The sequence below is a fragment of the Betta splendens genome, chromosome 19 (genome assembly GCF_900634795.4).
Source record: "Betta splendens chromosome 19, fBetSpl5.4, whole genome shotgun sequence".
Taxonomy (NCBI): Eukaryota; Metazoa; Chordata; class Actinopteri; order Anabantiformes; family Osphronemidae; genus Betta; species Betta splendens.
This window is the reverse complement of record NC_040898.2, coordinates 7,123,618-7,150,197: the sequence shown is the minus strand read 5'-3', so window position 1 is coordinate 7,150,197 and position 26,580 is coordinate 7,123,618. Positions and strand designations below refer to the sequence as shown.

The window sequence follows — 26,580 nt, the reverse complement described above, 5'->3', positions numbered from 1 at the left end:
AAACTCACTCTAGTCTCAAATACTGCTGTTGCAGCTTAGGTCATTTCTGTTGATTCCAAGATAACGACTGTAAATGAAAGCTTGGGAATTAAAGTACCATTAGCACAGAACTACGCTGCCTTGCCCAGTGTTAAAAGCCCAAGAGACCCGTAGTTGTAGAATAAATAAGAGAACTAAGAACGAAAGAGAACGTTTACTGTATAGTAACATTGGAAAAAATTGGACAAACCTAAAAAAGACAAAGTGCTTTCTTTATTCTAATTATTATTCTTTGTCTGTGTTGTTTCAGCGGGAGCAGCTGTTCTCAGTAAAACAAGCTGCTGCACATACACTGTTCACTTGACTCGCACAGACGGTGAAAAAAAGATCATTAGAGTCGGTGGTGACATTAGCTCAGCAGCGAAAGCAAGAACCCCTTCTACAAAAAGTCACCTATCAGCTGATTTATGTCATTATGTCATTGCTTTGTAACAACAGCCCACACACATTTAGACACGGTTGATAAGCTGCCTCCTCCGATTCACAAAAGCAGCCTGCGATGCCCACAACACACAGGTTCCCTGCCAGACATTAAGCGCATCATCCAAAATATATTAGATATTAGCTAAAGTAGTGAACAAAGTGAAGCATCATGGTTTGCCTCGCGACTATTACTTTGTAGAGTAAAATCACCGTAGTGAGACCAGAGTCTAAAGTAGTGCCTTTCAACACTGTGACCTTCAAATTAAAAGCATATAAACACAGTTAGCTATAAAAGTCATTTTGTGTGAAGCGTCCTTTTTTCCTACACTGACGGATCGTTTGAACACAACTTCCACTTCACTCACCGTCTCCCCTTGATTGACGGGGCCGCCGTGCGGGGCTCCGGCGCTCCGCCTCATACAAATGGATGACCAGGTTCAGGGGAGGTGGCACGGGTGACCTGCTGGCTAAGCACTCTGTGGAACAAGCAGGAAGGAGGCGTTAATAGGGTCATGGCCGGGGCGAGGCCGGGCAGTGACACTCATTAGCAGGAGGAGAGATCAAGACAGATTTCCCTCACACGCCATGAGGGCGGCCGACTGGACGCTTCAGCCCGTCTCGGGAGCTTCTCCTGATGAATATGCACGAGATTCCAGGATGAGGAAAGAAGCGCAACGCTGCGGCTCCGTGCGCTTAAAAAGCTGAGATGGACTTTTTTTAGTGGTGAGTCTCCGCTAGGTCAGGGGTCAACGGGGCGTTTGTGGATGAGGTAAGAGTGTGACATCACTTTTATCACGCGCCTTGTGCTGCAGCGGGAGCAGAGAGGGATCACATATAAAAGCAGAGAGCGACTTGCTGAGCCTTTTAGCCAGGAAGCTTTCTCCAGCCTTCATTACCAATCCTCCTTTAGCCGAGGACTGATGCAACCGAGTGACTCTCGTCGCTGAGAAATTAACACCCCGTGGCATTTTCTGTTTTTTTTTTATTCTTTTTTTATTTTCTAAATACCACCAGAGCATAAATATTTTGAGGTCAGTGAATGACAAGGCACCCTACACGTCCTGACAAGCGCCTCGGCTATCCCCAGGAACAATAGCACTTCCAGATACACCGCAGTCAATTACAGTGATGTGAGATGCGGGGGCAGACGGAGGGAGTGACAGTCGGGAGGCAGCTCTCTCATCACGGTCCCACTGTCGCGGCCACTTCTGAGACGAGTGGAGCTATTTGTCTGGTGGCGAGGTGCGCTGCGAGGTGGGAAGCGAGTCTGGTGAATGGTGGAAGCTGGGGGTGCAAAGGGCCGACGAGGCCGCCATGATGCTTCTAAAGCACACATGGCCGCTTATTAATGTAAGTGCTCTTATTTTACGCATCAGCTGGAGCGCGAGGAGGGTTTTTCACGCCACTTTCCCTCCTTTAAGTTTGTTATTCATCATCTTTGATCAATTGGGGGGGGTGGTGGTGGTGGTGGGGGGGGGGGGGGGGTCCTGTACACAGACGAAGCGGCGTGCAGCTAATGAATCGGGCAGCACTGTGAAGTTCATTCTGGAAGCTCGGGACTTTCATTTGTCTTTAACGAAAGCACATAATAGATAAAAATAAACAACCTCTTCGCTTTCCAGCCAGATTAGGATCAAATTAGAGGAGTGTGATGTTAAAAGGGAGCATTGATCCTCTGAAGAAGCGTCTTCCTATTTTTCATCATCACATTTAAAGTTGCATTCGTATGATCTAATGAGTCGACGGCCGGCCTTCTGCCAATCGTGGGTTTATTGAACTCCTCCAACGTGGTGATCCGTCGCCCTCCATCCCCAACAAGCAGCAAAGCGGGTTCGTAAATATTTAACACGGGAGGCGCCCGAAATAGCTGCACGTTCTGTTTGTCATGCTGCAACGCATGACACAGGTGAAACAGCTGATGTGAGCGGCGACGTGAAGGACGCCGCGGCGCGTTTTACTGCTGCGGCCGCGTTGACCTCCAGCAGCTCCAACCCGCCTCCCGCCCCCCCGCCAGGCCAACGCCGGCTCCCGTCTGTAATCTATTATTCATAACGAAGACTGGGAAAGGCAGATAAGTTGGTCGCTCTCTCCTTCATCCGCCCCCACCCTTGTTTTACCATTATCCAGAGGCCATTGTGTTCAAAAAAAACAAATGGAGCGACCGCCTTTTGTTGTGCCGGAGCAGGAGAATTTTTGTATTCTGTGCTAAACCCGAACGCGGTCTTGCCATTCAGAGCACACGGTCCACGGCCGCCCGTGTGCAAATACTACAGCACGGGAGGGATTGAATTTATATTTATCAGCTCTGCGTTGGGATCCGTTTCCAAATGCATTTCTAGCCCATGAAAAATTGAAAAGGAAAAGGGGAGCGTGTGTTAATTCACCGAGTCGTTCTTTGTTGTTTGTCATTGATTCTGGTTAAATGTTAACAGTCTGTATCCAACCCGTTGGGACAGAGGTGGGGCTTTTAAACCAGTCCCTTTCGCTTGAATTGGGCAAAAATTTAAAACGAACAACCACAAACTCTATGTCTGCAGTGTGAGCCTCTATGTGGATCGCAAGTCCCCATAAATACACTCTTTTAATAGTGCGAGTTGAACAATCTGCACCTGCGGATGTAAACAGCTCTGCTCCGCAGCGCCGGTCAGGGCTAATGAATGACTGCTGCCGTCGTAATAATCGGTAACCATTATCAATTTACAGTGGGCGATTGTTTGCCGAGCGCCCAAACAATTTGCTAATTCCTCATTCGCAGATGATGAAGCATTATGAGACACCTCCAGTTTGTAGCGTTTATGGAATTAGAGCGGCGGTAATTGAATCTGCTGAACTGGGCCAGCCAGACCTTTTAAAATACCGGCTTTTTTATTATCCGGCCAATATATTTAACAACGGGGCCCGAAGCAGGCGGCCATGTTGCTGGGCCTTAGGGCGAGGGATCCAGGCTCCGGTTGGAGGACGAGCGGTCCCGTCGGGGCTCATGTTGCCGGACCATTCCCCGACGCCCCTCTCCAACCAACACGTGGCTCCTGGTGCAGGTTGCGTGAGCCTTTCACATGACAGAGGGCTTGAATTATTGCTCACGGAAGCTACAACATCCCATTTAATCTAGCGGCCCAGACTGTGGTGGTGAAGACAAGGGGCTGAAGCAGTGTAATTGAAAGACCCCGTCTATAGCATTAAATAATGAAACCTCCCCGGGGACCGCCGGGGGCCGGAGGAGGGAAGGAGCACCTCCTTCCCTCTGACTTCTACTGAGCCTGGCTTTTAACCCCCCGCTGAGAGAGGCATGGAGGGAATATGACGCAGGTGTGAGAACACAGCTTCATTGTAAATGAGCTGCAACATTTCTTCACATTGCTTTATATAATCCACATTGCACCAAGGCCTGTTTACTTGCTTACTTTCCCGTCCACCAAACTCTTCCCGCGGGCTGGAACGCACGTCGCGCCCGCCGCGCCCGCCGCGCCCGCCGCGCCCGCCGCACGCCCTCCGAGCGCTCAAATCAAGCCAAATTAGCCGCACGCCGCCGCTCCCGACAGATACGGGCTTCTCAATCCTCTCCCCGACCGAGCAGGGGAGTTTTCGGAGGTCTTAATTACCTCACATTTGGCACAGCGCGCCGCGGCGCTAGCGGGAGCCGTGGGGAGACAGAAAACCCGGCTGGTGACAGAAGCCGGGGGAGAACGCAGCTGAGGAACAGGCTCCTAGTTAGAAGGCCTGGGACGACAGAAGTGGCGGCGGGCGGCGGTGGCGCGGGCCCCCCGGGGCCCCATGGGGGAGCAGAAGAAAGCGCTAGCGCTAGCTCAAGGGAGGACTCCCCTCAGGCACGTATGGCAGAATTAAAACATCCATATGCTAGCGTGAAACACAAGACGCTCAGTGCATCGCTGCTCTCGCTCTCCTCTCTCTTCCTTCGGAGACGCCGGCTGATCCGAGTCCCTCGGGGCGACTGACAGCGGTGGAGGCGAGACGCGGATGTTTTTAAAAGCGCGGCGCCGGTCAGCGCGTGGTTGCAACTCTGGGAGAGTCACGAACCGCCTGTCCGGCCGTTCCCCGGGTGGACCTCTTTGTCTCAACTTGCAAGAGCGAGTGTGTTTTCGTCCCCCTAGGCCTCTTCATAAACACATCCAATGGGCCCGATGGGGGCGTCTCAGCTGCAGCGCCGCAGCACTGCTTCCACTGAAGGTGTGAGGCTCTCTGGCAGGTTATTGGTTTTTGTTTGGATCCAAAGGAACATGAGGCAAGAAAGGAAACCTTGGGCTAATCCGCATTAGATTCCACGTCTCCTAACAGTGTTTCTATTTTCATTTCCACTGTCCTGCTGAGTTTTTTATAAAGATACACCGGACGTGCTGCTTCGTCTCCTTTGACCTCTGACCCCTGTGTGCTCTCCTCCCGCCTGTGTACATCATCAACATAGAACCGCTTCTTTTCTTACCTAGAGTTCCCAGCTACGTTGTACGTGATCATTGGTGGGGGCTCAGTCTCATCATTCTGACTTCGCTACGTACGCCGGTGTCCATCAGGCACCACAATGCAAAGCCCCCCCCTTCAGTTTCGCTCGTCTCACTAACGCGTGTCCTCCTTCGACACTGCATTGATCCGTCTTCCCGGGGCATCTTCTGCACCCGGCCGACCAGCGCCATCAACGTGCCTTCAGCTTCAGCCTAAACACTCTTTTGCACTTCATGGGGGGAGATAAAAAAAATCACGCCTGCCTCCAATCCGAGTGGAGATTCTCATAGCTTATGTTTCTACAGAGAAAAAGTGATTAAAACGCGGCTTTAAAACAGACGTGAGGTCATGAAACGGCTTTTACAATATTAATCATCTCTCATTTTAATTAGTATTTGGTCCTTTCGTACAACAGAATCAGCCGCTGTGAAAAGCTTAAATGTTTACGAGCAAGTGAGGCGAGACGAACCTGCTGGGAGCGAAAGTGGATTGTCTCGGGGCTGACTTTAGAGGTTCAGAGCCACCAGAGCAGCGTAGGGAGGACTCTGCTCTGGACCGCACTCGGGCCACGTCTCCATCTGGCTTTTATCGCCGTTGCTCCGCGCCGCTCTCACGGCCGCGGCGGTTTATCTGGCCGACACCGCAATCTGCAGGAACATGAGGATTTTAAATTAAACCATGAGGAATCAGCCGTGCAGCTGTCACAATGCCCCCTGGGAAATAGAGTGAAAACGCAAAGTGTGTCCATGAGATCATATATATTATCTATACACAGAGCTGGCACCTCATTGACGTCCAGAGTTGAGCTAGCTCATTAGCCAGTTAGCTAGAAATGACTTTCTGGTGGCGTGATGGTGGCGATGCATGTGGTTGAGCATCTTGGTTGTGACTGGGCGGGGGAACAGCCTCATTCCATGCATTTAGCCCAAGCTGCCATCTTGGGAACTATTTTTGAACGCTAATTGAGGAAGTGTCATTTCCTCGCCCGCCCAATTTAACAGGCCACACATTTGCATAGCATTACATCTAAAGTCTATATTTATTTACCAAAAAAGCAGCCTTATGTAAGTGTTCTTTGAAGTAACACACCCCCAATAATTTAATAGGGCATCACTAATGTACTCTAATTTGTCCTAATTGAATTTGACTGTGCTATTTTAACTGGAACAGATGCCACAAAGAAAAACTTCTTTTAAATACTATGATCTATTTAATTGCAATAAAAGTCATTGTGGATGAGGGCTTGAACTGTGAATCAGGGATAAAAGCCCTCAGACCTTTGGCTTTGAGTGTTTTCAATCATTCATCATCTAAGTTGCTTTTCTTGCTAAGAGTCAAGTGCTGCATCTTCACTGGTCAAAGTATTTCTTTAGACTAAATGGGCAACAAACAAAGTGAAGTTGCTCCTCTCCGCACTTATTGCGATTTAATGCGTCCAGCTAAGCCACATAATAGAGTATCAAGCAGTGGCACAAGCACTTGATGAAGTTATAAAGCGAAGCAATATGTCAATGTTTCTTCACACTCAGTTCAGTTGTTAAGGACTGAAAGAAAGCTGGATACTTAGTGAAATAATATATTCATAACACAGTGCATGTTTATGAATCGCTTCAATGATCATCTGTCTGAATTACAGTCTACATATAAGTGCAGCAGACCGTGACCGTGTTCAATCACACTGATTGTATGACCTGCTGCTTCAAAAAAAAAAAAAAAAAAAAATCAGGCTTTTAACATTCTCTTTGTTAATAGAAAACAGTGGAAGCGCGCCAGGTTGAGTAGATGATCATAACGCGACGCCATCTGGGGTTTGGATGACTAGACTGAATAAATCATGAATTTAAAAAAAAGGGGCCAGTAACATCAGGACACGAGCTCTGATGGTATGTGAGACAGAGTGAAACGTCTTTTGATGGAGTCACGGGTCCAATGAAATCTTTAATGAGTTACAGCTACTGTATATTGGTAAAAATGATTGAAATCACTATAGGCCTTTAGACTTGAGAGCATTTTACCCTGATTTCATTAAAAAAAGGCTTTAGAGCGACTGGATATTTATGGATAAAAACAGTTCTCGGTCAATGACCGTTACCTGAGGTAAAGGTCAAGCTACCGGTTTATCACTGTCTCTCTCGCTCCTCCAATAAAGAGGACGGCCACGGTCAGCACAGATACATTTCTCCCAAAATACCCTTGACAGGTACCACAACCACGTCCAGGGGACAGACTTTGAGTCATATTTCTAAAAGTCCTCCTGCCCCTTTCATAAATATTACGGCTGCTGGCTGTCCTTCACGACTTTCATCCCGCTGGCGTTTGATTGATAGTTATGCACATAATCCATTATTTTGTCGCATTGATTGAGCCCGGCAATCAAAGCCCAGGTAACGCGGGGCCCTCCTAGGAGATGGCTCCGACGCGCGGGGCGCGCGCGGAGGTGTCAGCCGCCCGCCTACTAATCACCGTGTGCCGTGAGTAATGGCAATGAAAGCAATCGCGAGGGAAATGCATCATCTCTCCCGTCCCGTCCATCCATCAAGGCGACTTGCTCACATTTGACTGAAAGGCACGCCGACGTGAAATACGGCGCTTTGTCGCGAGGCGGAGGAAGCGCGTCGGCTCCGGAGCGGCAGGATGTAATAATTAAACGCACCCGTAAAGAGCCGCCGTATTTTACCGGCTGACACGCGCGGAGCTGTTCCCCAGGTAAATATTTCACGCTCGCCCCCACTGCTAATTACGACGCTTCGCTGGTTTATACAGACTTACAGTATCCTCACAATCATTTTCCACTTCAGTCATCTTTCAATTTGTTTCCCCACATGATATCAACAGAGGAAATAAATGCTTCGTCTGCACATCATCAAATTACTGTTTGTCGGAGTTTGATGTGTTTCACTCAAACAAAAGCCACGAGCCTGAATCCGTGGCGAAGGAAGCTTTTTGATGCTTTAGATTATAAATAGGCGACATAAATCTGTTTGTTTTGCAGCCCCGCCCCCCCGCCCGCGTGCGAGTAATCTCACTCAGCATGGAATTTTTCCACGCGAGTCCTGGGCGCCCGTCACCTCGCAACCTGCAGACTGGCGTCTCCTTCCTCCGTTATTTGTCCAAGTGGCGCAACGACACAATCACGAGGCCCTCGATTTCACGCGACGAGCCGCGAGATGGAAACAGGCGGGAGAGTTTTCCATTCAATGCTGCCAATGTGCCAGTTTAGCAAAGAAGACGAAAAACAGTATGTCCGAGACCCTGTCAGCTGAATCCGAAGATGATTTATGCTTGTGTACATTTAACAAATACAACGTTGTCATTCTGAAACAAATTGCTTCCGCGTCCCTGGAGATGAATTCTAAAGATTTTCTTTTTGGCACATTGTGGTTTTCTTTTGGCAGAATTATTACTTTAACGCATAGAGACTTTATCATTTGCAATAGACTCATCCTACAGCAGATGTTAGTTTTACATTCAACATCATGGCCACCTGCCTAATATTGCATTGGTGCCTCTGACCTACTGAGGCACGGACTCAACTAGATGACCAGTTTAGATTTTCTGTTGCCAAACGAACAATCTCCTCATTCTCACCCGGAGCCCAGCCTGATGGAGCGGCAACGAGCGCTCCCCTCTGCCCGCGCGGGTTCATTTATAATTATGAATAATTAGGCTGGCGCGCAATAACGTGAACAGAACCTCGCGCGCGGCTCCTGCTGCTGCGTGACAGGTGAGCCGTGAGGCGTTTCTATAGCTCAGTAACGCGTATGCATCTATTTCTACCATATGCTGCGGTATGAACGACCTCCTCAAATAATAAAACATCTGCACGCGCTGCCCGAAACCGTTTCCCAGCTCCCTCCGCTCTCATCTGGCAGGCCGTGAAATGAATCACAATATGCCGTGATCAGTGTTGCCAATGTGACTAGTGGCGCCTTTTCCTGAAACGCTAATAAAGCCACATTGAACCGTCCACTGTCCTCAGCGGGGAGCCCGTAAACCCGTGGCTGCGCCCAAAATCTCAATGACTTCATTAACTCATCAACATGAGTCACGGCGCGTCGCGCCGGCGGCAATTAAAACGCGACGGAAAAGGATTCTGTCCTTGGGCCATTGTTCTGCGCGCGAGACCGATCCGCTTTACTAGATTTAGCGGGATGATTGACATATCAATGGGCGCCGAGGTGGATTAAATGGCCTCAATCAATATTCAGATTTGTCTCGGCACCACCTCGCGCCCGGAGCCAATCGCGCGCACCTTGTCAAGTACTGTCGGCTCTTCGCGCTCGGGGCTGCGCGGGCGGAACGCGGGAAATTCTTTTTGTCACATCCAAGAATGCGACGCACTGAAGGTTTTATATGAAATTTTAATACATTTTCTAAAAAAAAATATATCGACCCTTTTTAACTTATGGTAATTGAAAAATTACCAAATGCATAACATACAACATGAAATGACTTAAAGGAAGAAAATCCTAGGGGGCGTTAAAGGTCACCGAGACTTCCCCCCCTATACAGAAAGAAACCCATTAATATTCATACAGCTCTTTAGTTTTTCATTCCTTACTTATTCAACCAGTAGGCCAGAGGAAATGGGAAAAAAAACTAACTTTCAATGAATATGTCAGGGTTTTCTCAACTCTCTCCTCTGTCTTTTGTAGAAACACATTTCTATTCATGAAGCCAATCCTCCGTAGTCATGACACTGCATACTTATATTTCTTTTGTAAGACTCTAGCAAAATGCTAATTGTGGGCTTCTGTCCCTTATGCAGACCTAAAGAAGCCTTTATCTTAACAAATGAGTGACAGCTGATTGTGAAAACCCAGCATTTCTTTTTCTTTCCCCCCCCGTCCACCCACACCTTCTGCTTTCATGTGCACCATTGTTACGGCTCCATTGTTAATGAGCGTAGAATGAACTGCCTGTAATGACTGGAGATGGGAGCCCCTGCTGAGCCTCAGCGTGCTGTTCGGCGGTTATTCGGAGGAGTAATGTACAGTATGGATGGATGTGCGCTTGGGGTGCAGGAATTTGTGTTGCGTTGCTTATTCATTTGAGGGGGAGGGGTCCCGCGTAGTCACACCTGAGACCTCAGACTGTGGCCATTCACCTGCAGCCTAGTCCTTATTAAGAGCTCCAGCTTTTCACATCGCTGATGAAACAGACAATGGAAAAGATGTTTACGTGCAAACCTTCCTTATTCTAACCCGACCCGGATGATCCCCGTGCTTCTGTTTTCCAGCGGCACACATGAAAGAAAACAAAACGATGCCAGACACCATGAATCCAATCCTGGTAATAAACAAGATTATTTATGCGTCGGGGTCGGGAAATAGACGTCACTCCCCCGTCTGCATCAGTAACAGGTCAACAGGGCCAGTGGAACATCAGCGCTTAATGGAGGAACGGGCTCTAGTGGAAGTGTACGAGACGAGCTGGACTTTGAGTTGTTTCGAGTGCGTTCTCGCCCCCCCCCCCTCCCCTCCTGTCCTGCAGCATCATTTACTATAATGAGCTTGTAGACAGCAGACGAGATATGATTTGTGGAATTAAAACAGCATTTTGTACTTTGATCATCCGGCAGCGTGTGAAGCACTGAAATAAGACCCCCCCCCCCACACCCCACTCTCCTCTCCCTCTCCCTGCCTTAATCTTCCCCCCTGCTCGCTCGCCCTGCTCTAGCTCTGCTTGGGGGGATTGCTTTATGAGATGGAGAGTTAATGAAGAAAGCCCCCTCCTCCTCCTCCTCCTGCAAGTAGACTAGTAAACCATGGCAACTTTATACTTAAGTTTTTGTTAATCATGTCACGATCGGCTTTCATGCTTCCCAATCCCACCCCCTGAACCAGTTCAGCATAAATATTAAACATTGTTATTTTCACATATGTCATCAACTATTACATAAGCAGCCACACAAAAGAAATCCATCGCTCCGGCCTGAACAGCTTCTCAGTGAAACAGCCCCGGTGACACCATCCTCCTCCCCCCCCCCCATTTCCATTACCCAACATCTTGTTTGACACCACTTACAGGCAAAGCAGCAGTCACCCCCCCCCCCCGCTCTCACTCTCACGCACTCGAGAAGCAGAACCTCGCCTCCCTCCGCTGTAAGTGAGATGCAACATTGTCAAAAAGCCATTAAAGATGCTATCGCCTAATACGGAGGCCGACGTGGGCCGGCGCTGGCAGCGTGCTTATGTAAGCGGGCCTGCTCGGGGACCGATAGCGAGCCCAGCAGGGGGGCAGCGCGTGAGCGGGGGGGGGGCGTGGGGAGAGGCGGCGCAAGGCGGCTCGCACGTTCAGCGTGCTTCATAATATTGCACCCAGTGTTTTGCCACAAGTACACGGAGATTCACTCCTTCCTGCCAAAGCGATTTTGTTAATATGCTAATGCCGGGAGACTGGCGAGGCGGAGGAAGCGAGCGCCTCTCTCGCTCGTTCGCTCTCGCTCGCTCTCTCTCTCCGCTCAGCGAGGTGTTGATTGAAAGGAGTCAACGGAGGTGAGAGCGAAGGAAGACAGAATTCACATTAATGCAACGCTGACAGCTAATGCAAATGGAAAGTTGCAAATACGCTGATTCGGCTAAAATATTCAACATCCAGAATAACAAACCCTCCGACGACGACGGCTCTCATTACAACCACTACTTCAAACACAGCATCATTATCTAAACAACCACGAAACCCATGCAACAGGTGATCTAGCAGTTTAGCTACTGTATCGAGCTATAGCTCATTTGGGATAAAAAAGCCTCATCGAACTCAACCAAACACGGGCTTCTAATCCCCCGACTCGTTCCGTGGATTCAAGCGAATAATCATTTTTATCAATCAGTGTCGTTTTCGTCTACAAATGAGTTGGGCTAGCTTAGGGCTTGTCTGATTAGCTCACAGCCTGTGTTTCTTTGCGACCTTATCTTCACACGAGCGCGCTCGGTATCAGTTTGAAATGCAGAATTTAATTAAAACTCGCGACATGAAAGCGCAGACTCCCCGCATACGCACCGAGAACGAGCGCAGACATCTTCTATGTGGACGTAATTACCGCCTCGTGTTTTGCTCGCTCTTTGTTGTTTGTGGTGATAATAATTGTAATATATAATTGTATATAATTGTTGTCTACAGTTGGCTTGGAAGTTGTATCCAGCTGCTGGACACCGACGAACTCTTTCAGTAATATTAACATTGCTGAGCAGTAATAGAATAAGTTAGCTTAGCGTTAGCACATTACATTTGAACTGATGGAATAGAGAGCTGCACAATTCGCTTCTAAATACCGACAAACAGAGGGCGTGAGGGCCTAAACGTGGGTCAGTTCGATTTTTCGCAGCTCGCTTGGGTTCACAGAAGGATGAAGTACCCGCGATACTTTGAGCAAAGTGGAGGAAGTAGATTGTGAAAATATTAAGGTCATGCCTCTTTGCAGTCCGCCGCCACAGCAATGCATCTGCACTGCCCTCCTCGACCAGCATAAAGAATCAGATAGGGACCAAACAAAGGATGCTGGAGATAAAATGGGTCCTCTGGGAAAATGCTCTCCAGCCATCAATAGTCACATGTGATGGACTTATCAGGCGTCTGAGTATTTATCAGACCTTTAGTAGTGGGACTGCCTTGAACTAAACAGGCAGTACTTGTCTACTGTGTTGGTGGGTGTGGGGTTTTATTCAATAGAATCACATTAAATGCCGGAGACATAATCCGAGATCTGTTTCAAGGCTCTTCCAGATGTCTGTGCTGTGACAATGAATAAAGCAGCAGCGTCGTCCTACTGCGCGTTCGGCCTTTTAGAACCGAGATACGCTGTTTACATACTCTCCCGGCGGATTACATGTAATCCCCCCCCGCTGATAACGACTTGTGGCAGTGTCTACACTGTGTTTCTTTGATGAACTCGGAATAATACAGGTTCATTGGGCCGGTGGGTTTAAGGTCAACGATGGAGCTAGATGGGGGGGGGGGGGGGGGGGGGGGGCCTTCATGTCACTGCAGCTGCATAATGCAGAGGGGGGATGAGAAGCTGATGGAAATCGATTGTGATGGATCAAAGCGCCGCATGGCTGGAGCCCCGCGGTACGAGGGGGTAGGGGAACAAGGGGAACTCTACACTCTACACCTCTCTCTCTCTACCGCAGTCCGAGCTCTGGCTCACTTATTCATGTGTGTGTCTCTGAGTGAGTTCGGGTTCTAGCGTGACCCGATGCTTTACGTCGCGCTGTCGGGAGGCACCACCACATGTCCGCTTTAATATCTGGAGGCTGTGATATTTGACTCTGTTGCATTAGCATAGAATTAGCACACGCTAATAACAACTCGGTTCTTTTTTCTAGGAGAAAAACATTGGCCGGTCCGCTCCCAGAGCCACCATGGTAGGGATGGTTGTTTTTTTTTAAATAAAGGGTTAAAGTTGCCTCTAACCACTTCTTGACCTAATGAGTCACAGCGCTAATATGAATTAACATCAGGTGTTTGGAGGCAGCTTATACCTGGAGTTTAATTGTGCAGCGCCTCCCTGTTGACCTCCGTGTATCTAACCTGTTGACTTTCCCCCCTGACGTCCAGCTTTACTGTCCTATTGTGTGTGAGTCCATGTGTTTTCCACTCTGTGCTGCTTTTAGGGGTGTAACGGTGCAAACGCAGCAGAAAAACAAGGTATTAGAAGACTCGATCTTGTTTCCTTGAGCCTAAACAGCTTCATTTAGATAAGTCACCAAATCAAACAGTACATTATATAGTTACGGTTATTATTTGATGTTGTCATCATGTTAGGTGAACCAAGCGTCCGTTACACCCCTGTTTCTGTTCCAATCGATGTGTTGATGTGGGCTCATCTGCACAGAAACATTCCAGAGAGGCTTCTCCAGCTGCACAGTTTTTGTTTCCTGCTCATTCTATTACTGGACTCGGGGCCAAATTTGTGACTAACGTGGACCGAACTAGGTCACAGAAGAACCCTCCGTGCCTCTTGATGTTTGTTGCAGCGGGCCCACATTGTTTTCTTGTTTGTTTGTATTTCTGATCGATGACCTTCAGCCCTTTACTCTGTACTAATCCCTTCCCCTCTGAAATGTATGCTTTCCTGTTTCACTGAAGCTGTGTTTTTATGTGCTGTCCACTTTACTTGCTGTAAACGGGCGTCCTAACCTTTATGGTGTGTGGTCTTCGACTCTGTTCATCTCGGTGGAGAGGAGGGCTGGTCTATAAAGGCATGGATAAAGGCAGTTTTGATGATGTTACTTCTTTTATTCGAAGAAGACATCAGAAAAATCTGTGCTTATCCTTGCTTACAATATACGGACCCTCCTCTTCCTCCTCTACCTCTTCCTCACCCTCCGCCTCCTCTCAAAGGAAGTCTGCTTTTCACCAGCCCACAAATGGAGTCGATGGGTATGTCATTCACTTGTTGAGAAAAATGGCTTTTCTACTGGAGCGTAATTCCTGCGAGGCGACACCAGCAGCCGATGCCACACTGCGTGAGTTTGGGGGGAGATTATTACCGTAGCTTTAAAGCCGGTGAGTCACCACAGCTTTGTTCTGTAGGTACATCACGAAGGGGCCGCTTCAATAAAATGGATCTTATTGTGTTTTAACACGCGGGGTCACAGCGGTCCATCAAAGGGTTCGGATATGAAGTCCACCTCAACCTGCCGCCCTCCTCCGCGGCCCCTGAGACGATCAGGGCACATTTGTCAAGCTGGAGAGTCGCTGACGTCTCAAGCTGATACTTGGCCTTTGGTGTCTTGGGGGTGATAGTGAGTTATGAGATAAAAACGAGTGTTGTGAATGGAAACTGTCTGGACGGGGACCTCGCCAAGGAGCTTTACAATCTGCCCATTAATTGAGTCACTGTACATATAAATGCATAAGTGTTAATTCAGCCCAGTTATTTGCATTCAGAACTCGCTTTAATCACTTTTCTGCTCATTAGGAAACATGGCTGCCTGTCAAACACACAAGGGTGCTGGTGTCTGTACTAAAGCTGGTCTGAGCAGCTGCAGAGCGAGTCTAGCCTGAACAAGTCTGTGGTCTTGGACTAGGAAGCATTTTCCATAGATGCTTAACTTTTATCAGATCTGCTCTTGTTTCTTATCCCTTTGCGTGGATGACTCATGTCGTTGTTATGGTAATGGAGCTACGTCTAATGATGCCGAGCACACAGGTTTTTCTTTTTTTTTTTTTTTATATAATTTTAGCTTCACTGACGGCAACAAAAGCAGATATTTAATAAAAGGGACGCGTGTTTTACATGAAGGTCTAAAGTCAGAAATAACTCAATTAGCCGCGCTGTTCTATACTCGTGTGGAACTTCCAGGTAATGGAGGTTCTATCCAGGGGTCTCGCGGAGTGAAGTGGGGCCGTCGTAGCAGTCGATTTAAATGTGAACACCTTTTGTAGTTGTTAAGCGTAAAACTTCCCTGTCGCCTCCTTCCTTCGCTGGGAAAGGCATCCGCATTCATAGCTGCCACGCTCAGCGCACACATGCACCGTGGACACTGCACCCCCCCCCCCCCCCCCCCCTCCCTGCCCCTCGGAGCCGCCAGCTCCACTTTGCGGGGCTAATGGGACGGCAGAGCTGCCGGTTTTAGAGAGGGATGTCGTGAGGAGAGTGGAGCAGAGAGCTAAGGACGACTCTCTAATAGACCTGAGGTGGGCGGCGTTGGGTTGATTGGGTGCAGGGATGGAGAGCTGCCTTGTGATCACTGAGCCATGTTGCTGTTTCTCTCCTCTTTTTTTTTTTTATCCCAGTACCTCATCACATGCTCCCACTGCATTTCTGTCTCTGTAGCGAGATCCTAAGCCTTCAGGGTTTATCAAGCATCCATTAGGAAGTGGGTCTGCTGTGTGTGCTGCCGTGTCTACTGTGTTTTCATTTTAAAAAACAGTGGAGAGACGCTTGTCTTATTCATATCCAGCGCTGGTTCAAGCTCATTACTACTGGTGTGAGGCAAGCTCACCTCTAGAGGCTCTACAGTCCCTGACCTTGTTTGTTTGTCAGCTATTTTTTATTTCGCTGTCATTCTCTCTCTCTCACACACACACACACACACACACACACACACACACACACACACACACACTAGACTGATTGGCAGCGTCCCATTCAAACCATCTCTGGCCCAAGTCAACACAGAGCCAACGGGACGCGATGACCTCCCTGTTCAGCTGTTTAACAGACTGTGCACTATGTTATTATTACCCCGCGTTTCCAGAGAACTATCAGACGTGGAAATGCTTATTTAACCTTGACGTGGGGGGGGGGGTTCACGCCTTCCCTCGGCGCCCCCCGTCCGCGTTATTTGGACGCGAAGGCTCGGAAGTACGAGGCGCCGCGCAAATGCCACGCCAAATGTCAGATTACTGAGTCACTCGTGCGCCATCTGGATGCAATTATGCAAACTCGCCAAGGAGGTATTCTCCCATCAGTCATAAGCGAGAGACGCATTTAAAGTGAGTAATCATCTCATGGAGGTGAAGGGGACCATTCAGAAAAAAAAAAACTGTTTATTACCGGCGCCTGCAGCCCAGTCATCACGGGTTTATGTGGTTGGATTCAGCCATGTGACAAATCCACAGCTGCATCATCAACACACTGACAGAATAACATCCATTTGGCAATTTGACTCAGATTAACCCAGCGATCTGCAGCCCGCGTCACTCAAACTCTAAATAATCCCGCCGATGGATCATTAGAAAGCATCACCGACTTAGTAATGTGCTAATTCAAGACTGAAGGCGATGAGTAGCAGACAGCGGCACATCTGGCTGGGCTCCTGGCTGCCTTCACCCACAAACTGTTGCTCCTCTGCGACTTTGCGAAGTCGGATCAAAGAGTTAAAGAGGGCGACGTGGGGGCGCGCGAGGGGGGAGGGCGGCCATGTTGGGACTTCTCCAATCTGCTTAATTGGTCCCCTGATTACTGACGGACCACTGAACATGGGTGTCCGGCTGTGCAGGCTCTTAATGAGCTACAGAATCCCGCCTCTTCTCCGAGGGCTGCTCGGCTCGGCCCGTCTCCCCGGACCTTTCAGGCCGGGCTTTTAGTGGAAATTACCAGATTGAGACGAAGCTTCTCCGAGATCAGGAACGTTGCACGTTTCACCCTGTGTCCGGGCTCTCGGACTGCACTTTTTAAGTGGAAGACTGGGAACTTACTATCCCCCTGACGATGAAACCTATGGTGGGCGATCGGCGTCTAGTTCAAGTACACTTCAACATGTGGGTCAAACTCTTCCATAGTTACTGCTGTCTGCAAAACGTATGTATGAATGCACTGTATGTAAGAAAGAGCTGTACCTGAAGTGAGGTCAAGTAGATCTTTATTCCTCCCGCTCTGTCTGAACTGACCTTTGGGTGTTCGCATGGGATGGTTCCCAGGACGGAGCCGTCAGATGCGATGGACCGCACCTTGTTTAGCAGCTGTAGTTTAATGGAGGACGGTTAATGAAGTCCCTCAATGAACAAAAACACATCGTCTCCTTAGCAAGAAACCTGAGGCACATCCCATCTATCTCCATAGCTCGAGCAAATATTGAAACCCACCATGTGAGAGCCGCCCCCCCCACTCCTCCTCCACTTGTGTGACAGATGTAAATGGATGTTTCAGCAGTTGGCGCTAATGCATTTTTAAACAGGCACAGCAGCGGACAGCAAAGCAACGCGTCGGGTCTACGGCAGCCTCGGCGTCGCGCGCAAACACCGGCCGCGCCGGAAACGGCCGCCGTTCATCAACCCTCCCAGCACAATGGGCTCAGTAAAGGTCCCATCTCTCAGCCGAAGCACCTGCCGCGCCGATGCATCACCGCCCCCCAACACTCACCGCGCGCTGGGCCGGATAGACGACTATGAGCACGAAAACGGCGCGAGACTATCGCTGCTGAGTCCACCGTCATCGCGCGCGCGCGCAAAGAGACACCGGGAACAGAGCTGGGCTGGCGCGTGCGAACGCTGGGTGAATTTTAAAAAGACGTTCAAGGACTGCAGCCACATAGGACAAATAGGTTGACAAAGTCTACGCTGCAGATGCAGAACCGCAGTGGAACAAACGCTAAATACAGACACTTTGCCACTTTAAGAGTCATCTCGTGTTCTTCGTCCCTTAAATGAAGCCACGACACTTCGCACTAAAACATTTATTACAAGCAGCTGTGCGGGAGGAATGTTGAGGTTGAAAGCTCCAGGTGAGGTTCGATTTAAACCTGCAAGCACTTGAAGGCACCACGTGACGTAAACACAACCTAACCCCACAACGTCTGTCTTGTCTTGTGTCCTGTTGTGTTTTCTGTCATGTTTTTCTTTTTAGGGTTTTTGTGTATCAAATTGCTGAATACGTTTTCCTCAGCTTGTTGATTTTTGGGCTGTTCGCTGGTGGTTTTCTCACATCGGCCATGATGGTTTTAATGATGAATGTAGCCTCATTCCAAATAATGTCAGTGCCTGAGTGTACCAGGGCAAGATGTGATAAATAGTGTATGCAAACACTGCAAACACCTTTTTTTTTTGCTCAGTAATGTCCTCGGCTAAAGCTTCTTGACTGGATGCGGTTTGTTGTTGAAGCCACGTTTGCAGAATAGCACCTACAGTACATTTCAGGGACACTCCACTCATTCCACAATCATCACTTTTTTATGTCCATTACTTCACTTTCAGGAAATTAAAGAGATCTTTCACCCGCTCAAAAGGAAGCCAGCAATTAAAAAAACGAAGCTTTGGCACCTCAATGTGTTTAAAGTCCATTTAAACATGAAAACATATCTAATACTTATATGAAAAATACTTAAATAGTGCCACACGCACCTCCTGAAGAATCCTTTGCTCCAGTGTGAATCATCTCTTTAATTGTCACCCGCATACTACTAACAGTGTGTATTTGAGCTTCCTCGTGGGCACTGAACAAATATTTCATTGCTTTTGTCATTGCAGGTACCCATCAGCACAACTATAACCATGTGGCTCTAGGTAGCCCCACACGCACACCTAAGAATGGTAAGAAGAAGTAGAGGGACAGGGGCATATTCAAAGTGAATCCACGTCTGTAGCTTTAGAAGCCTGAAGCCGCTCACTGATTTGCCACGTCAGCGATCAGGAATCAGTAGCTGTTGATAGCTGAGGAAAAACAAATTGGCCAAGGATCAAATATGCCATGAAACCCAAGCAAAAAAAGTAACATTCGCTGAATATGTTTTGGTTGAATTGTTGTAATTGTTTCAACCATGACCTGCACTCGCTGTAGGGCCTGGGCTTGAATTCTGCAGCTCTTTACACACACGACCGTCCACATGGGTCTGTTCTCACACACACACACACACACACACACACACACACACACACACACACACACACACACACACACACACACACTCCCTCATACAGACAGATAAGCAAACCGCAACTTTGGTAGAAATGCCTGGGAGATCTATAGAAAACATGAAAAATCCATTTCAACAACACACCCAACGCCGAGACTTTGATCACAGGCCCCCTGAACGTTTCAGCGCGCAGCTTTTTCTGATAAAGCCCCCCCCCACACACACACACACACACAGCAGGCCACCAACGCAACAGCCAGGAGATACAGCCGCAAATCGCGGGCAGAAAATTTGCAATCGTACGTACAAGCGAACATCACAGGCCTCGGGAAGCAAAAGCTGATTGGATTTAAATAATTTCTAAAAAGGAGAGAAGTGCTGAATGTGGACAGCGTGGCTATGTGGGTTCTGTTTTTGCTCCTCATCAACATGTTTCTGAAGTATTTGTTTTTCACTTGGGTTTGGTAGCTCACCGATCATTGAGGCGTGGTAAGTCATACATACATACACACCCTTGATTTTGTGTAACCTCTCACTCATTATGTGTGTGCACACATGCATCATGAACCATCCCTCACTGTACGCTGTGAGTGACACAGACATTCCACTTTTATGCTGTTGGAGCTTTTGAAACTTTGCCATTTTGACTATAAAATCTACATTAAAAAATCTAGAACAACATTGTAACAGGGCATTGTGCCATATTGGCGCAGCCCACTCACACATCATCACTCTAATCATGGTTAACACACACTCCCCCGCTGTTGTCCAGCCCACATCGAACCCTCTCTACCTGCCCTTCGATTTTCTCCCCTCCCGTCTCGTCCCCCTTCAAATTCTCTTATCTGCATCGCTACTCCTCTTTCCCGTCTTTCTGCCCGTCATGCAGCAGGAAGGGAAGTCATATTTTTATCTGCCCATTAGAGGCCGGTCCGGAGCCGCACCCAGTGCCCGCTGCTCTGCGCCGCTCACGGAGGGGGGGGGGGGGGGGCGAGATAAAGCGGCGAGAAAGGAAATAGTGAATGGACATGGAAGAATTAAAGAGCCAAAGGAGAGTGGGTGGCAGCGTGGTAGGACAGATAAGGCTGACGGAGCAAAGAGGACGGGACAGACTACGGGTGTTTGTGCGAGAGGGCGAGATAAGGAGGAAGACTAGAGTAGGAATAACAAAGAGCTTCGGCCCAGTCGCCCCCCCTCCTCCCCTCCCTCCCCGCGCGTCTCCCTGGCATCATATCACATCGCATCAACGACAGCCTGTCCAGACCTTGCTCCCTGTCCCCTCGATCACACGACAGCGCTGTCATGAGCAGGGTCACTCTCCAGCACACATCTGTTGTTTGGCGTGTTGTCCCCCCCCCTCCTCCCTTTGTGGACCCCGACCGCTGTTGCCTCCGGCCACCATCACCCGTCACCTGTCAAGCCGGTCGGCCACCAAATGCTCGCCGAGTGTCCGGTGCGACCGCCCGTGTCGCCGCCACGAGCAAGTTGGAGTTTTAAGGCAGGCGGAGTAGTCCTCCCAGGCCCAGAGCGGCCGCGGTGCAGCTGAGAGAGGGGTTAGAGGCCGAAATATGCGTGTTTTTGTGTCCTAGCATTTCAGTAGTAGATCATAAACAATGTGAGGAGAGAAGGTGATTATCAACAATGTGACCGGCTCATTTGTACGAAATAAATGTGCTGCGTTGACCTTCAAATGCAGAGACAATACCAAGGTCACGCCCTCTGTTTCTGGCAACAGCAATAAATTATTAACACCTTCCAGGGCTGCAGTGAACACACCTACACCGGCAGCCTACTGAATCCCAATGATCAGCATCCTTATATTAAACCAGCAGGATTAATGCTCTGCCTCCAGAAAGCTAAAACTCCAGCCTGCCTGGTAGCTCAATCCCCGCTTCCCTACTTGAGCAGGTGCCTCATCCCGGGACTGGGGCCGTGGCCGGATCGAGAGGCCAGCCCGCCCACTTGACCCTTCTCTGTGTCTGTATATGTATGTATGTGTCTCCAGACAACAATCGGATAAGCGGTATCCTGACCTCGCAGACGGAGCCCTACGACCTGTCTTTCTCGCGCTCCTTCCAGAGCCTGTCGCACCTGCCGCCCTCCTACGAGGCGGCCGTCAAAGCCGACCTCAGCCGCTTCTCCTCCCTGAAGAAACTCAGTAGGTTCAAGCTCACCGCACTAACGCTAGAGCAGGCTCTCTGCCATGACGCCCTGCATGAGAAAGTCACCGCCTTCCTCCCGGGCTCCCGACTGGGGCTTGGAGCGTTTTCTCTGGTAAAATGGTTTGTCCGGAGCATCGAACACGAAAAATAAGTCATTTTTGCAGCTCCCAACTGTTGAGTGGATGGAAAAGGCCTCAGAAAATACCAATTCCCAGAGTCTGATCCCAAATTAAATTAGTCTAGTCTTCTCAAGAAACTCCGAGTCATTGATATTCCACGCTTCCCTCATCTCCACTTAAAGGCAGTGGCCACTATTTCTCTTGGAGCGTAGAAGAACATTAGGCGGCTCCTCGTGCCTGATCTGACTCCGTATTGATTTAGAGGTAGCACTCTGGATTTCTGCTGCGTAATGAGGTCTGGTCTCATGATATTCTCTAAGCCAAATGCAAATATTGCTCAAGGCTGGTGTAATTTCATCATGACCGCCCCGCTCCACCGCTGGCTCGCAGTCAAAGTGAAGGATGACGGTCTACAACTCATCCCATCAGGGCTCCACTCCGCATGCTCCGGCCGGACGCTGCGTTATTTACTGGTCCTCCGTCACCACGAGGGTGCGGGAATAAAAACATCGCTTTATAAATGCCCGTGAGGATTAACATAACAGTGTTGTGCAAAAGGTAACAGACTGGAAAAGAATCCCCTCCGGCGGCGTCCTTGAGTCCATCCAACTCCCTGTCCGCCCCGTGCCCTGATTGTGCTGCAAGTACGACGGAGCGGCGTTCCCATTGTCAGAATAATAAAAGGGACGAACGCCATCGCTTATTAATGCAAATTGGTATCAAGCATTGGCTCCATCTCAGCGCAGGACGGTCAGCTGTACACGACGAGTGATTCATTCGCTCCGTGGCGACGCGGCTGACGAGTTTGCGATGCCCTTCCCACATCCTGGGGACTATTATCCACCAGAAAGGAGCAACTTGCTTTTATTATCTCTCAGAATGAATTGATTTGAGGCGGCGTGAAAACGGCTGTACCCGTTGATGGACAATGAAAAAAAAAATGTGATTACTGGGTGGACACGTTATAGCAGTGGAGTTGCATTTTGCTCAATTTTTTCCTCTTTCGTTTAAAAAAAAAAAAAAAAAAGGTTTTCTGTAAACGTGAGTCACCGTGTGTGTGGTTACCTACGCTAGGAGCAGTCTTCCTGCATGGATCTGTGTTGTGTGGCATGAGACTGATGCTACATTCACACCTACTCTCCCCCCACTGTCTCGAAAACATTTTCTTCTTGATCTGCTTCTAAATGCATGTCCTGATTGTTTCTACGCACAAAATAAAGATTAAACATCCACTTGAGGACGCTGTTTGTGATGATGTAATGAGCTTTCCAGCATGTGTGTACTGTACTGTATGAGGTGCCTGCCTCTGTATTTGTGTAATTTCACAATGTTGCTTTATAGACTTTCACTTGACCTTTGAAAGGCTTCACCCCACAGCCAGAGCTGATCCCTGATGGAGCACTGGATGCTTAGATGTTATGTGTCCAGCATGTATTACTGTCTGACTGTGATCCTGTCTCCCTCTATTCCCCTCCCTGAGCTCCCAAAGGTGAAATCCAGATGGGCCTGCCAACACTATTCTCTGCATTGTGTGCAATGTTCTCCAGTTCCACTTTATCAGATTTCTCCCCATGCATTTCAAAATCCACCCGCGTCTGGTGCTTTCGCTTCCTTGAATGTCCTTCTCACCCTATTGCCTGTTTTTTTTTTTTTTTGTGTCTCGTGTCCTCTGCAGCGGATAAAGAAGTGGAAGACTACTACACTCGTAAGCGCCACCTGCCCGACCTGGCGGCAAGAGGCACTCTTCCCTTGCATGTTCTCAAAATGACTCAAGACCAGGTGGGTACACGAATCACAAACAGGCTGTGGTTCTCTGCTTTTCATGCAGCGACGAGCCGAAGCATCTCCACATTTGAATGTGTGGATGACGCTGCAGTCTCTCTCTCTCTCGGCTCTGCAGTAGTGGGTGGCGGAGCCTTTTACCCCTCAGCTTCTGAATAATCTCGCCTCATTCATCTTTTGCTCAACAGCACCGGGAACAGCCGCAGCACCAGAGTCAGCCCCCGCAGTCCTCCATTTCCCAGGCACCTCCCCAGGCGCAGTCTTCTCAGCAACAGTCTCAGCAAAGGCAGAGGCCGCGGCGCGTTCAGAGAGCCATGTCCCAGGACCGCGTTCTGTCCCCGAACAGGGCGCCGCCACAGGATTACAGCATTTCACCCAATAGCATTTCCCCGTACGGAGGCAGGATCCTTTCCGATGAACAGCTCCTGTCTGCCGAACGTCTACGATCCCAGGAGCGCCTTCTCCCCAAAGACCGCCACACCTCCCAGGACCGCCTGTACTCCAAGGACTACATGTACTCGAAAGACCGGCTACTGTCGCAGGAGCACCTCTACTCGAAAGACCGCCACTACTCCCAAGACCGCCTCTATTCACAAGAGCGCCTGTACTCACAAGATCGCCTCCTGTCCCAGGACCCCCTGCTGTCGCCAGACAAGCTGATGCTGTCCCTGAAGCGCGGCATGGTCAGCAGCGTCTCTGGCGGTTTCTACGGCAGCGACAAGTCCATGTCGCGCGCCATCTCGCACACCGATGTGTTCATACCGACCACGCCTCTAATGGATCGCTACAAGATGACCAAAATGCACTCCCATCCCAGTGCCTCTAACAACGGCGGCGGCGGCGGTGGTGGAGGCGGGGCACAGGGGGCAGGAAACACTGGGCACTCCAACACTTTAGCCATGAACCAGACAGCAACTAAGAGGCAGGCGTTCGCCTCCAGACGGACTCACACTGTGGAACAGCTTCACTACATTCCACAGCACCACCAGCAGCAGCAGCAGCAGCAGCAACAGCCGCAGCACTACCGCACGGGCAGCAAGACTGAAGTGACTGTGTAGGAGAAGGGGACCCGCGGAAGGAAGCGCCGGCGTGCGTCTGGGGGGTTGTGGGGGGGTACGGAGATACGTGGACGGTGGCCATGTCGCCTCTGTTACCGTGGTTCCTGCAAAGTCAGAGATCCCAAGACCAAGAACATTCACTTACACTCGCCGAGAGACCGGAAATATGAGCTACACTGTACACCACACACATGGGGCCGCGCTAGATCTGAAGCCAGAGTCGACTGTGGATGGGGGTCGTGGGGGAGTAGCCAGTAACTTGCCAACTATTATTTCCACTGTCTTGATCACTCTATTTAGCCACAGGCTGCGGCCTCGTTATGTACATGGTTTACTGAGAACACACGGATAGCGTCTGTTTTTAGTTCATCGGTCCCCTCCGTCCACCAGATCTATTCTGTGACCTTTTCTGGCAAATCTTTAAGGGCTTTGCATGGTTAAACACGAGATTCCTCCATGACGCCTGTCGTGCCACGCCACACGCGGTCAACTAGGACGACGCCTGTAGTAACTTTATAAATATATAAATAAAAAGGAAGCATCCATTTGTACGCCCCGTCCTACTCTAGGCCAGAGAGCCTCGACGAGAGAAGCCGACACGGATGTGACCAGCGCTTCTGAAGCGGTGCCTCCGACAGACGTCCCGTTTCCAAACACAAAGCGGTTTCGTGGGTTACAAAGCACAATCAATAAAAATTGTTCTCTTCTGTTGTTTTTTTTTTTGGTTTTGGAGTTTAAATAGTGATGGTTTTGTTCGTCAAGCAATGGCAGGTTTTCATTTTGTTGCTTCAGTAGACGACTGTAAATAAGCTATTCTAGGGTCAGTACTATGGACAAGTCTGTACTGGATGGACTTTGTATTAGACTGTCTGTTTTCAATAGATTCTTAAAAAAAACAACTATAAATCATTACTGTTTCGTGAGTTCCGAATAGAAGCCCACTTAACCAAGTATTTGACAGGATCAATTAATACTATACTCTGTGTGTCTTTGCAACTGTGTGTAGGACGAGAAGTGGATGAATGTGTTGTTGATAACAGATATACCACTGTTCATATTTGGATGTAGACTGTGTTCCATTGACTTCTGGGGAGTTAAACATCATGGAAATGGATTACAATGCTTGTCAAAGTAGGATTAAATAAACTATCCATATTTTTCTAAACATTTGACATTGTGCTGTGGAAGAGTTTCTGCTTGTTAAAAGGAATTGTGCAACACACACGCCCATACGATTGTTTATCAAGTGAAATCTTCACAATTATGGCTGGAGCCCGAATGATGGCATTAAAAGTCAGAAACCCGTTCGAGTTTTCACTCTGGATTTACGATCCTGAATGTGTCAGCACCGTGCCGGTGATTTTCCAGCCGACTGTCATAGATAATGATAGATAATAACGCTCGGCGAGTGCTTTGTTGTGTCATGGTGATGCTGAAGGTAGATGGATTCCTTAGTATGACACACACACACACACACACACACACACACACACACACACACACACACACACACACACACACACACACACACACACACACACACACACACACGTACGTCAGTCGACTCCAGTAACAATCAGGAGGTGTCAATATTTGATGGAAGCGTCAACAACAGGAAGGACTTTCCCACAAACAGAGGAGTCAGACTCTGTGTAAATGCGCTGCTACAACACACAGGGGACACGAGCAAGTGGATCAATAAACACAGACGTCAATCAGGAGGCATTATGGGAAGTGTAGTATGTGCTCAACTCACTGGGACGAGGAGGAAATGGAAATATATCACGAGGCTACCGTCTGGTTTGAAGCTATAAAACCACAAATCTATCTCCCTAACTTCCAGTAAATGAGCTTGTGACTTTGCAAACGCTCTTGTTGTCCCTGCCCACTGAGGTGTGACACAACTAATCGCATTACTTCTGCCTCCAGAGCAGCGCTGGCCCTGAAAAATGGCTGCGTAATTACAACTCCAATCTGCCAGCTGAAAGGTTTGATTTCACAGGGATGAGGGTCAAACGCCTTATCTGACGGTATGTCACAGCCACAGCCTCGTCCCTAACTGATGTATGGCCGGAGCCCCCACAATACTACAGCATCACGGCCCAATTAATATGGCTGATTTTAATTCTGCTCGGTGCAATTTCAGGCCTCCTTTAAATTCATGGAAATCCGAGGGGCCGAGCGGCGGTTCTCACAGCAAACAAACGGCCTGAACGACTTTTCCAATTTACGCCGA

The 26,580-nt window shown here is 49.0% G+C and overlaps 1 protein-coding gene and 1 long non-coding RNA gene across 14 annotated transcripts in view; one reads left to right on the top strand and one right to left on the bottom strand.

The window, feature by feature from the left end:
- The window catches only part of LOC129603384 (uncharacterized), a 30,910-nt gene extending 13,451 nt beyond the window's left edge, over positions 1 to 17,459 (bottom strand). For both annotated transcript variants that reach the window (XR_008693185.1, XR_008693184.1), the window contains exons 1-3: positions 17,212 to 17,459; positions 5,390 to 5,567; positions 828 to 938 (exon numbers count right to left, since the gene is read on the bottom strand). This is a non-coding gene — a long non-coding RNA (uncharacterized LOC129603384). The remainder of the gene's footprint in view (positions 1 to 827; positions 939 to 5,389; positions 5,568 to 17,211) is intronic.
- Positions 1 to 25,513, top strand: part of LOC114845383 (protein shisa-6-like) — a 37,523-nt gene extending 12,010 nt beyond the window's left edge. For 2 of the 12 annotated variants that reach the window (XM_029133309.3, XM_029133310.3), the window contains 6 exons: positions 13,248 to 13,286; positions 18,838 to 18,900; positions 19,692 to 19,712; positions 21,229 to 21,381; positions 23,180 to 23,283; positions 23,475 to 25,513. In XM_029133309.3, coding sequence (XP_028989142.1) covers positions 13,248 to 13,286; positions 18,838 to 18,900; positions 19,692 to 19,712; positions 21,229 to 21,381; positions 23,180 to 23,283; positions 23,475 to 24,344 — 1,250 coding nt within the window. In that variant the 3' untranslated portion in view covers positions 24,345 to 25,513. The remainder of the gene's footprint in view (positions 1 to 13,247; positions 13,287 to 18,837; positions 18,901 to 19,691; positions 19,713 to 21,228; positions 21,382 to 23,179; positions 23,284 to 23,474) is intronic. The other 10 variants (XM_029133312.3, XM_029133311.3, XM_029133314.3 and 7 more) reach the window with 10 other exon arrangements.
- The last annotated feature ends 1,067 nt before the right edge of the window (positions 25,514 to 26,580 follow it).